Source organism: Anomaloglossus baeobatrachus (genome assembly GCF_048569485.1).
Source record: "Anomaloglossus baeobatrachus isolate aAnoBae1 chromosome 3 unlocalized genomic scaffold, aAnoBae1.hap1 SUPER_3_unloc_3, whole genome shotgun sequence".
Lineage (NCBI taxonomy): Eukaryota > Metazoa > Chordata > Amphibia > Anura > Aromobatidae > Anomaloglossus > Anomaloglossus baeobatrachus.
The window spans coordinates 1,154,352-1,167,221 of record NW_027441782.1 but is presented as its reverse complement, the minus strand read 5'-3'; the positions used below and the strand labels follow the sequence as shown (position 1 = coordinate 1,167,221).

Sequence of the window (12,870 nt, the reverse complement as noted above, 5' to 3'; positions counted from 1 at the left end):
GGAAAGCGCGTGCACTAGATTATGGGTGGGCACTTGCAATGATAATCACAGCGCCGGCTATAATCTCGTTGGGGGACGTCGTAAATCGGCAGGATGGACATAACGGACACCAGAGAGCCCGCCCCCATGGACGATTTAGAAAATTTCCATTCCAAAAGGTACACCTTTTATAAAATATTATATTTGGTCTAAAAGGGAGCAAAAAAACAACAGGAACCTTGCTAGAATGCAGCCCACGAGCTGCAGAGGGGGAAACATTTAGGTTTAAAGCAAAATTTCTGATGATAGGTTCCCTTTAACACTAGAAGTCCCAGAGAGGGGTCATTTAACATTTCTACCTTTGGAACCCAGAGAGCTCGAAAGTTCTGGGACTTCTAGTGTTAAAGAAAAACAATTGAATAAAACTAATTTTCCTCAAAAAGATTTAAAAAAAAAAACAACAAAACAACATTGTTGACTAAACAAATTTTCAAATGACGGAAAAATAAGCATTAGGGCGTCCAAATTGTGAAGACAAAACAATGAAGGAAATCCCAATGTCATAATGTACCACACTAAGTGGACCCTGCCACGTCTGCTTCTATCCCTGCTGAACTGACTCTGGGGCCGCACGGGCGATATAGGAGGCGTAGAGGCCATGCATGGATTGGTCTCAGGGTCACATTGCTCTGGTAGCAGAAGCGTCCATCTAGAACCTTCCACATGACTTTCCCTTCTGTCCCTGACTTTTACATTATTTATTTTACAGCTTTGAAATTCAGGGAAAAGATATGCAGAACGCTGCAGACACAATGGAAAAAGGAGAAATGGATGTGCGGGGTGATGAACGGAGTAGAGACCTTTCCACAGGTAACCCTCCTCAGTGAAGAGTCACCATTAAATAACAAGGAGAACAGTCACATTCCCAGCTGCAAGGAAAAAATGAAGTTACATTCTCCCTGCTGCCGCTCGTATACAGTCACCGATGCAGTGCGGGAAACAGTAACACTTACAGCTCACAGGCTGTCAGCCAAGGAACAAGAGGGTTGATTACTGGGCACTCACTATTTAGTGACTGGTGACTATTTCAGCCTCTCCCACTGTGCTGGTGACTGGAAGTGAGCAGCTGCTGGGAGAATGTAACTGCATTTTCTACGTTTGTGCTTTTTTTTTTTTTAAACGTACCAGAATCACTGACATACGCAGACCCATTATAATGAATGGGTCTGTTCACAAATCAGTGATTTTTCACTGCACGTGTCTCCGTGCGGCGTACCCGCGTGTGCGTGATTGCCGCACGGAGACATGTCCATTTTTTTCTGGCATCACTGATGTTCCACGGACCACGCAGTGGTGTGATCCGTGAAACACGTGCCAGAAAAAAACGTGCTTTTAAAATAAAAATCATTTTTACTCACCCGGCTCCAGCGATGTCCTCTGCAGCCCGTGCAGCTTGCTGCTTCTGAGCCGGCTCATTACTGTCGCGCATATTCATGATGCACGACACAGCCGACCCGGAAGCAGCTGCTGCGGGGGTCAGCACCAGCTGGATGTTGCACCGCGGGAGCGATCAGCACCATGAAAAGCGGGAGCGGGCACAGGTGAGTTAATCTCTAAGTGCAATCACGGAGAACGGAGCCCGGATTGCACTTAGACAACCCACGTGTGCCGTAATTTACGGCACACGGAGGGACATGTGCGTGTTTTACACGCCAGTGAAAAACGTCAGTGTTTTTCACGGACGTGTGAAACGGGCCTTAGATGCAGTGAGTGACAATTTTGCCTCCCTATGGAAGCAGGCCGTGCCAAGCTGTTCATTTGTTGAGCGACAGCTCAATTCAATCTGAAACTTAGAGGTGCTTGGTTTCTTCAGGGGTTCCCTGTTCTGAATGATCAGTCCTTTAGCTGAGTAGGCAGTCCCAAACAGAGGGTATCACAGAGGAGCAAAGGTAGCTGGAGCAGGGACCCCAAAAATGACCCGCAGACTAGGGTCCGTGTGCTGTTCCTTATCCCAGAGGTAGGCTTGATGGTATCCAGGTCTGGACCACCAGCTTAACCCTAACTCTTGTCCAAACCCTGATCAAACACCCCCTCTCCCACCACCTGGAGTGGAGATGCAAACACCATAAATGCCACAAACCGGAAAAAAAACAAAACTCATACACACTGCACACAAAAAGGAGACACAGTACGTGTATTGGAGGGAATAAAGTATAAGGAAGGAAGTAAATGTACAACGGGGAAACTTCCACACCACTCAAACAGCAGTATACTGGTCACCAAGAATAGGATCGCCAGAAAGACCGGAATCACAGGAGCATAAGTTGGAGGTATCATCTGCAGCAAGAAACACTCTCAAACCTTAAATAGGGAGAAGACAGGTGTATATAAATTAGCATTCAGAGTCTCAAGGAGCCACACACCACTCCACAGGAATTAACTCAGGACTGGAAAGCGGTGGAAAAGACTCAGCTGAGGCTGAGCAACTAAGATCAGGTTGCCTGTGAACAGAGTCCGACGCCGCAGCGGCAGCCTGCGAATGTGGGCCTGAACACCACATGACACGGGGCCTTTGTTATCTGTGCCCTGATCTATAGCTGCCAGACCTTGGACCTCCTCTTACCATTCATTTGCCCTGATCCACTATCCTCCTTATAGTCTGACCCCAGACCTGACCATGCCTCTGTCTTTCCCCTTAGTTCACGGCATGCTCTCTTTGTATCTGACCCCAGAACATTTGACAACCCTGCCTCACGGCTTGTCCATGCAGTGACTAGTGTCACACACTGTTCCAATAAACCAGATAGATATCATTTAAATCATGGTTCCCCAATTCCAGTCCTCAAGGGCCGCCAACAGTGCATGTTTTTAGGATTTCCTTAGTATTGCACATGTGATAATTTAATCACCTGCACAGTTGATGATTCCAACACCCATGCAACGCTAAGGAAATCCTGAAAACATGCACTGTTGGCGGCCCTCGAGGACTGGAGTTGGGGAACCCTGAAAATGCTAGGTACTCAGATTACCACTATATCTTTAGGTAAATAGTGTTTTTGTAGCTGCCAGGTTTTCTTTAACCCCTTCTGGATATGTAACATATTATTAGATCCTATTACTTCTTGTGGGCTCAGAAGCTGAGTCTGCATTATTGACAGCAGATGATGCTTGAGTTATTCAGTGGAGGTAAGCTTCACCTACTGCTGTTAACTTTTTAATCTTTGACAGCAGTATTCGCAGCACGCAGCCAATGAGGTACAATGTACATATCCAACGCCCCCAGCAACATTTATCATTGGGTGCATATGGGTCGATATAATAGCTGGGGGTCTGCTAAAGGCCCCTAGCCCTATATAGGAGTACGCCTATGATCTCCACACCTAGATACATTCCTTCAGTGGTGTAGGTTTCAAAATGAGATAATTTGTGGGGTGTGATTCCACTGTTTAGGCACATCAAGGGCTTTACAAACGTGACATGGCATCCTCTATTTCAGCCAATTTGGTTCTCCAAAAGTCAAATGGTGCTCCTTCCCTTCCAAGTCCTGGGGTATCGGCGTATACATGAGAAATTGCACAACAGAATGATATGGTCCATTTTCTCATCTTACCCTTGGGAAAATGAAAATTTGTGGTTAAAGGAACACTTTTGTGTTGTTTATTTTTTTCTTTCCACATAGCTTTAATTTCTGTGACTCATTACTGCTGTAGGAATATTACAAAAAAGGGATAAATACATAGCTAATGTGAAAAATAAGTAAAAAGACATAGGCATTGCATTACTGCTTTAGAGATATTTGCACAGCGAGATTCCTTAGCTTATGTATTGGCCAATCCATGTGAGCCCGATAACCTCGACAAGGTGATCTCATTATATTGGGAACCTAATCTTAAATGCCTCTGTGTGAGATTAAATATCTGCATGTCTGGGCATGGTCTTATTCCTGACTAAATAATATGGTGGACACACCCTAGCTATAGGGCAGAGTGCTTGGTCAGGTGCTTGGCAAGGTTATCGGGCTCACATGGATAATGCACAATACACAAGCTAAGAATCTCACTTTACAAATATCTCTGTTGTTTTACTCATTTTTCTCATTACCTGTGTATTAATCTCTTTTTCTAATATTTCTACAGCAGTAATGCAATGCCAGAGTATCCTTATATTATTGAGTGCCACTGGATATGCTTTTGTAGATAGGTTTTATTGAATGTCATTTTGAGCACTTCGAAGGGTGCAGTTTTTAAAATGTCATTTTGGGTATTTTGTCACATAGGCCTTTTAAAGTAGAACACTACACACTTTGGAATTTATATGGATTTATGTGTGCCTGTATATGTTTGAGGTTATATTATTAAAAGCTTATAACTTCAATTTTATTTATGGCAGATGATGGTACCAGGAGTTCAACACAGAAAGCTAAGGGCAGTGAAAGTCACAAAGGAGAGAAGCCATATTCTTGTTCAGAATGTGAGAAATGTTTTGCTAAGAAATCAAATCTCATTACACATGAGAGAATTCACACAGGAGAGAAGCCATATTCATGTGCAGAATGTGGAAAATGTTTTGCTCTGAAAGCACATCTTATTAGACATGAGGTAATTCACACAGGAGAGAAGCTTTATTCATGTTCCGAATGTGAGAAATGTTTTGCTTGGAAATCGGCTCTCAGTACACATGAGAGAATTCACACAGGAGTGAAGCCATATTCATGTGCAGAATGTGGAAAATGTTTTGCTCTGAAAGCACTTCTTATTAGACATGAGGTAATTCACACAGGAGAGAAGCTTTATTCGTGTTCAGAATGTGAGAAATGTTTTGTTTTCAAATCAGCTCTCATTACACATGAGAGAATTCACACAGGAGAGAAGCCATATTCATGTTTAGAATGTGAGGCATGTTGTGCTTCCAAATCAGATCTTATTAGACATGTGAGAATTCACACAGGAGAGAAGCCATATTCATGTTCAGAATGTGAGAAATGTTTTGCTTGGAAATCAAATCTTGTTAAACATGTGAGAATTCACACAGGAGAGAAGCCATATTCATGTGCAGAATGTGAGAAATGTTTTGCTCGTAAATCACATCTTATTAGACATGAGAGAATTCACACAGGAGAGAAGCCGTATTCATGTTCAGAATGTGGGAAATGTTTTTTTCAGCAATCACATCTCATTAGACATGAGAGAAGTCACACAGGAGAGAATTCCTATTCCTATTCATATTCATGTTCATGTTCAGAATGTGGGAAATGTTTTTCTGCAAAATCAAATCTTATTAGACATGAGAGAATTCACACAGGAGAGAAGCCATATTCATGTTCAGAATGTGGAAAATGTTTTGCTCGGAAATCACATCTTATTACACATGAGAGAATTCACACAGGAGTGAAGCCATAGTCATGAATATAATGCCTGTTTTAGTAAATATTAATAGACTTTTACTATCTGTTAATAAAGAGTTCAATTTTGTCATTACAGTTGTGTACTTTTTATGATGGATCATTTACAAACTATTCATCTTTTTACCCTTATTTTTATTTTTGATGGAGAAAAAACTTTTTTTTTTTTTTTGTTATAGCAAAGTTGTACGCTTTTATTCATCCATTTGTGTATTGCTTAAATGAGAGCAGAATTCATTTTGTTAAATCTACACTCCATTTTCTCTTTGTGTAAAGGTACCGTCACACTAAGCGACGCTCCAGCGATCTCACCAGCAATCTGACCTGGCAGGGATCGCTGGAGCGTCGCTACACGGGTTGCTGGTGAGCTGTCACACAGGCAGATCTCACCAGCAACCAGTGACCAGCCCCCAGCGACGCGTGGAAGCGATGCTGCGCTTGGTAACTAAGGTAAATATTGGGTAACCAACCCGATATTTACCTTGGTTACCAGCGCACACCGCTTAGCGCTGGCTCCCTGCACTCCTAGCCAGAGTACACATCGGGTTAATTACCAGACGTGTAGTCTGGCTATGTGTGCAGGGAGCCGGCACTGATGGCGTGAGAGCGGCGGACACTGGTAACGAAGGTAAATATCAGGTAACCAAGGAAAGGGCTTCTTGGTTATCCGATATTTACATTGGTTACCAGCGTCCGCAGAAGCCGGTTCACTGCACATTCAGTTGTCGCTCTCTCACTGTCACACACAGCGATGTGTGCTTCACAGCGGGAGAGCAACAACTAAAAAATGGTCCAGGACATTCAGCAACAACCAGCGACCTCACAGCAGGGGGCCAGGTTGTTGCTGGATGTCACACACAGCAACATCGCTGTTGGGTCACAAAAGTCGTGCCTCAGCAGCGATGTTGCTAGCGATGTTGCTTAGACGTGGCCTTAAGAGCCTGTACTGTGTCCCCTGGTGTAATGCAACAGAGACCCCTCTGCTTACTTTAGATAAGGGCTTGTATAGTTTCAGTTTTTGTTAAAAGTGAAGTTCAGGAATTTAAAACTAAAAAGTTCATATAGTCTTATCTTATATAAATGAGTGACAATGATGTAATCTTTGATTTGTTTGAGACCAAGTGAGAGCTACTCCTGATACTTGATTGTCTCAGAGGGGCGTCTCCTATACATACATACATACATACATACATACATACATACATACATACATACATGATCTCTCTATAATTTAATTTAATTAGGACCCCACACACACACACACACACAATCTTGTGTCCCATGCTGAATGGCGACTACACAATCTGGTGTCTAAATAGTGATCCACTCCTCCTGGGAACTGCTTATCCAACCACCTTGTCTTCTTCAGAAAGGCAACTCAAGCTGTATCAAAAGGTAAGAAGCTTTTTCTTACAATATTTGAATTTAATGCTCAGACAATTTTGCAAATTTTCCCACCTGCAAAGAATGGAGAGGGCTGTAATTTGTTTTGTAGGTAGCTTCAACTGTGACAGAATAAAAAAAAATACAGAAAATTATATTGCATGATTTTTAAATAATGAATTTACATTTTATTGCGAGAAATAAGTATTTGATACAATGGAAATACAGAACTTAGCATTTGGCACAGAAACCTTTGTTTGCAGTTCAAGAGGTCAGACGTTTCCTACAGTTCTTGATTCAGTTTGCACACACTGCAGCAGGGATTTTGGTTCACTCCTCCATACAGATCTCCAGATCTTTCAGGTTTCTAGGCTGCATTGAGTTTCAGTTCCTTCCAAAGATTTTCTATTAAGCTCAGGTCCTTAGTTGCCCTGTCTGTGTGTTTCGGGTCATCGTCATGCTGTAAGACCAAGCCACGACCCATCTTCAATGCTGTAACACTAATTCTATTTTGGTCTCACTTGACCAAATGACCTTTTCCTATGCCTCCCTGGGTCATCCAGATGGTCACTGGCAACACTGGCAAGATTCAAATGAGCCTTGATGTGCTGACATGAGCAGAGGGACCTTGCGTGCCCTGCAGAATTTTAATCCATGACGGTATAGTGTGTTACAGTAATATTTGAGAATGTGCTCTCAGTTTTGTTCAGGTCATTGACCAGGTCCTCCCGTGTAATTCTGGGCTGATTCTTGACCTTTCTCATTATACTTACCTCCAGGAGGCGAGATCTTGCATGGAGCCCCAAACCAAGTAAGATTGACAGTCATTGGGGGGGCGTGTGTGCGGCAGAGCATTGGGGGGCATGTGTGCTACAGAGCATTGGGAGCCTGCATGCGACAGCATTGCAAGGGTGCGTGCGGCAGGCCATTGGGAGCGTGCGGCAGAGCATTGGATGGTGTGCATACGGCAAAGCATTGAGGGGCGTGCATGCAGCAGAGCATGGTGGGCGAGTGTGCGGCAGAGCTTTGCGGACTGGTGGTAGTACGTCAGCATTGCTGGCTCAGGTGCAGAGCGCTATTTAAGGAGCACTATGCAGCTGTTCTTGGTGACACCTTAGACCTTAGGATCACTTTGCGCTCACCAACAAAATAGCTCCGCCCTGTGATCCTAAACTTCATTCTCTCTTATCCTTTTGCAAACACCCAGAACAGGAGGGGGAGGTGACATTACACACATGAGCAGATTACACCCACTTTTACTGCAGTTGTAATGTAAGCTAGTTCTACAGTAGGATTGCAGCAGCTGCTCTTCCTAATGCATAAAAGTGGAAAATATAATTTCAGCTGAAGACTTTGCCACTTTCTTCAAGCAGAAGATAACCATCAGAGTAAGCTTTGGTGCACAATCACCACAGCCCCTCATCATAGCTACTCAGCCGTCTTCCTCCAAATCCAGCTTCTCCACCATGACAGAAAACAATCTTTTCACTCTACTCTCAAGATCACATCTAACTACCTGTGCACTTGACCCGCTCGCATCGCACCCCATCCCCAACATCACCGCAGTCCTAATCCCAGCCCTAACCCATCTCTTCAACCTATCACTAACAAGTGGTGTATTCCCTTCATGCTTTAAACATACCTCCATTACACCCATCCTCAAAAAGCCCTCCCTTGACCCATCATCTGTGTCAAACTATTGCCCCATATCCCTTCTCCCCTATGCCTCAAAACTACTGGAATAACATGTCCACCTTGAATTGTCCTCATACCTCTCCTCCTGCTCCCTCCTTTTTTTTTTTTTTTTAATCAGATACTTTATTAAAACAGAATACATACAACATAATAACAAATCGGCATCCAAATTAAGATTATCACATCTATTACCCCTTCTTTAACTCCCCCTCCTGCCCCCTCCCCCACCCCGGCAGCAACACTTCTCCCCGATACTACATCCCATTTAGTACACACTTAGAATACCCTCCAACTGCAGTATAGCAACCATCCCGTTGTGCAGGAGGAACAACTAGTAACACAAATAAAACAAAACACACACATCAGAGGTCTCAGACGGCTATCCCAGTCCCAAATCAGTTTACTGGTCCATCACTCGTCCTATTCACATTGCAGCCAAGGAGACCATAGCTTCTCAAACATTTTAACATTCCCCCTTCTTTCATACACTCCCTGTTCCAGCTGAAGAATACATTTCACCCTTTTAATGTACTCTCCCCTGGTCGGGGGGTCTTTTTTTAATCCAGGACCTGGCGATCAGCTTTCTTGCCACATACAGCAGTCTAGCAATGGCAATTTTCATAGTATTTTCCACCCCAAGCTCCTCAACATATCCCAATATGCATAGCAATGGTTCCCTGGGAAGGACACACCCATATGTTCTTCCTATCTTGTGGATAACCTTAAGGTCCAGTCACACTAAGCAACTTACCAGCGATCTCAACAACGATAGGGATCGCTGGTAAGTTGCTAGGAGGTTGCTGGTGAGATGTCACACTGCGACGCTCCAGCGATCCCACCAGCAACCTGACCTGGCAGGGATCGCTGGAGCGTGGCTACACGAGTTGCTGGTGAGCTCACCAGCAACCAGTGACCAGCCCCCAGTCTCCTAGTTACAGCACACATCAGGTTAATTAACCCGATGTGTGCTGCAGCTAAATGTGCACAGAGCAGGGAGCAGCGCACACTGAGCGCTGGCTCCTTGCTCTCCTAGTTACAGCACACATCGGGTTAATTGCCTGATGTGTGCTGCAGCTACATGTGCACAGAGCAGGAGCCAGCAGCACAGGCAGTGAGAGCGGAGGAGGCTGGTATCAAAGGTAAATATCGGGTAACCAAGGACAGGGCTTCTTGGTTACCCGATGTTTACATTGGATACCAGCCTCCGCAGAAGCCGGCTCCCTGCTCACTGCACATTAGTTGTTGCTGTCTCGCTGTCACACACAGCGATCTGTGCTTCACAGCAGGACAGCAACAACTAAAAAATGGCCCAGGACATTCAGCAACAACCAACGACCTCACAGCAGGGGCCAGGTTGTTGCTGGATGTCACACACAGCAACATCGCTAGCAACGTCACAAAAGTTGTTCGTTACCAGCGATGTTGCTAGCGATGTTGCTTAGTGTGACGGGGCCTTTAGTCCAAAAGGAGACCAGTCTCGGACAAGAAAACATCATATGAAAAATACCTGCGTCAGATCCCTGACACCTTGGACACTTCGAATTCCTTTTCAACCCCATTTTAAACATCAGTAAAGGAGACCTATATACCCGGTGAATCACGTATAGGTGAGATAGTCTGGCCGGTTCGCTCATGGAAAGTTTAGGGACATATTCCAGGATACTCTCCCACACCTCCTCCGTTATTGGCCCAACTTCCTCCTCCCATTTAGATTTAGTTTTAATTGGGTAGTCTAAAAGAAAGGTATGTAGTATATCTTTATATGTGCCAGAAATGATCCCTTTAGTGCTTCCTCCGCCCTTACACACATACTCCAGTACCAGGTCAGTCTGTATGTCCACACTTTTTTTTTAGCCGCTTGGGCTGCAATCGCATGTTTTAATTGACTGTAGTGGAGCCAGCCGGACGCTGGTAACTGAAACTCACTCTGTAACTGTGGGAACGATTTCATAATTCCTCCGTCCAATATCTGATGCATGTATATTACACCCTTGCCTCTCCACTCCTCAATATTTCCCATTTTCTGAATCTCCGAGAGATTACTGTTATCCCAGATAGGTGTAAACTTAATTAACCGGGTCACCCCTCTCACCCTTTTCAGCCTATCCCAGGTTTTGTTTATAAGTGCCATTGTAGGAGACGTTCCACCCAAGATCCCCACCACACCATCCTCTAGTCCCATTACCAATGGACTTCTACCCACTATGTATTCCAGCACTTCTTTAATCCCCCCATCTTTCTCTCGATCAGACCAGCCCCTGAGGTGTTGACATTGCGCCGCCATATAATACAATTCCGGATTTGGGATTGCTAGACCCCCCCCCCCTCATCTTTCGGCCTTTGTAAAGTCTCTAATCGCACCCTAGGCTGCTTTTTACCCCACACCAGGTCCCTAAACAGCGAGTTTATCACTTTAAATCTTTTCTTTGAAATACAAACAGGGGCATTGTGCAGTATGTATAGGAGTTTATGCATTACTACCATCTTTAGTAAATTAACCCAACAACTGACAAATGTAGCTTGTTCCAGGCATCCACTTTGGCTCTCAATTTTTTAAGAAGCGGCAATAAGTTCACCTGTATGTATTTTTCTACTGGCAGAGATATCTGGATACCTAGATATTTAAATTCGTCCACACTCTTCAATTTGTTAGCCCCAGTATCATCATTTGTCCAGGCTACTTCCCCATCCACTTTAAAGAGGCTCGATTTAGACCAATTAATGGTCAGTCCCGAAACTTCTCCAAATTTCTCTATTATCTGCATGGCATGATCCAATGAAGCTGACGGATCCCCCAAGAAAAGTAATAAATCGTCAGCATAAAGAGCTATTTTCTGGGGGGCGTAGCCAGCAGGCAGCATGAGCGGTCGCATTTGAGAGCAGCTCCGCAGTCCAACGCTGATATATTCTATTAATCCTGCCGAAATTGGTGCCTAAATACACCTCCGGATTGCCTGTGGTGCGGTGGTCATTCTGATCGGTAATATGAGTAGAGGTCGCAGTGCTGCGGCGGCTGAGAAGCTGAAGAAATTTGCCCGAGACTCCCAGCAAGATGGCGCCGGCAAACAGGCAGAGCGGGAAGCCAGTGAGGCGGAGGAGGAGGAGAACATGGAGGCCGGATCCAAGGAATCGCAGGAGCTGACCTTGCAGCAAGTCACTACGCAATTACTTGCCGCGATCCAGGATTCAAAAGTGTCGCTAACGGGTAAAATTGAGGAGATTAAGATCGATGTGGGTCTCCTCAGGCTGGATTTGCAAAATCTGAGAGAGCGGGTAAAGGAGACGGAGCGGCGGATCTCCACGCTGGAGGACGACGCAAGAGCGACGCCAGGCAGATTGTCCATTTTGGAAAGCGCGGCAAACAACTGGGCGCAGAGGGCTGATGATCTGGAAAATCGCCTGCGTCGCAACAATTTAAGAATCCTAGGGATGCCGGAGAGAGCAGAAGGGAGCGACCCATGTAAGTTCATGGAAACATGGCTTTCCGAAACTTTCCCTGATGCGACGCTCTCAGCGGCCTTCGCCATAGAAAGAGCCCACCGGGTGCCGGCCAGACCTCCTCCTCCAGGAGCGCAGCCCAGACCCCTCCTGGCCCGACTGTTGAGCAGCAGGGATAGAGATGCGATCCTTGGTGCGGCGAGACGCAAGGGCCCGATCTTACACAACAACGCTCCCATATTGATCTTCCCTGACTTCTCTGCGTCTCTTCAGAAAACAAGGGCATCCTTCATCCAAGTGAAAAAACGCCTTCGAGAACACCAAATTGCTTACTCCATGATCTTCCCAGCCCGTCTCAGAGTGGTTCATCAAGAGCGCTCCCTTTTCTTTACTTCTCCTGCGGAGGCGGATGATTGGATCAACACACTGAAGAGGAAGCGCTGATGCGTTGCAGTTATGGGCGATGCCTGGAGGGTCGTTGTTGTGCTGGCTTCGTGGTTTTGATCCACTTATTTCTTCTTCTCCGGAGTGAGGTCGGTAATGCGATTCTAATTCCTGGGACGTCGTGTCTGAAATCGCTGTTGCGATCGCTTTATGATCATCCTATGCAGGTATTCGGCGTCCCTTGTTACTGAAGGCGCGAAATATTTTTGTTTTCTTCTCCTCTTCTGTCATGTGAGTGGAGCGGGGCTCGGGATCGCCGTTGCGTCCGCGCCCTGATCTCCTGGTTCCAGGACGCTGAGAAGCTGATGAACTTATCAGGATGCGCTGGTGCGCTTGTGGCCCTCCGGAAGCTTGTGAGCTACTGGGTGCGATTATTTTTGGCCTTCCATTGAGCCGGTTTCCAGGTCGGCCCCCCTCGGGTCTGGGTAGCTGGAGGTCGCGTCTTTGGATGTGACGTGGCCTGCAATCATTGCTAAGTCCAGTTTGAGCTCCAGATCACTCGGTCGCAGGTGCGTCGCTGGTGGGACCGG

At 45.5% G+C, this 12,870-nt stretch overlaps 1 protein-coding gene across 1 annotated transcript; it reads left to right on the top strand.

Moving 5' to 3' along the window:
- The first annotated feature begins 752 nt into the window (after positions 1-752).
- Positions 753-5,445, top strand: LOC142258723 (uncharacterized). The gene is made up of 2 exons (XM_075331339.1): positions 753-849; positions 4,369-5,445. Exons 1-2 carry the CDS (start codon positions 771-773, stop codon positions 5,376-5,378), a joined length of 1,089 nt encoding a protein of 362 aa, XP_075187454.1. The 5' UTR covers positions 753-770; the 3' UTR covers positions 5,379-5,445.
- Positions 5,446-12,870: the final 7,425 nt, after the last annotated feature.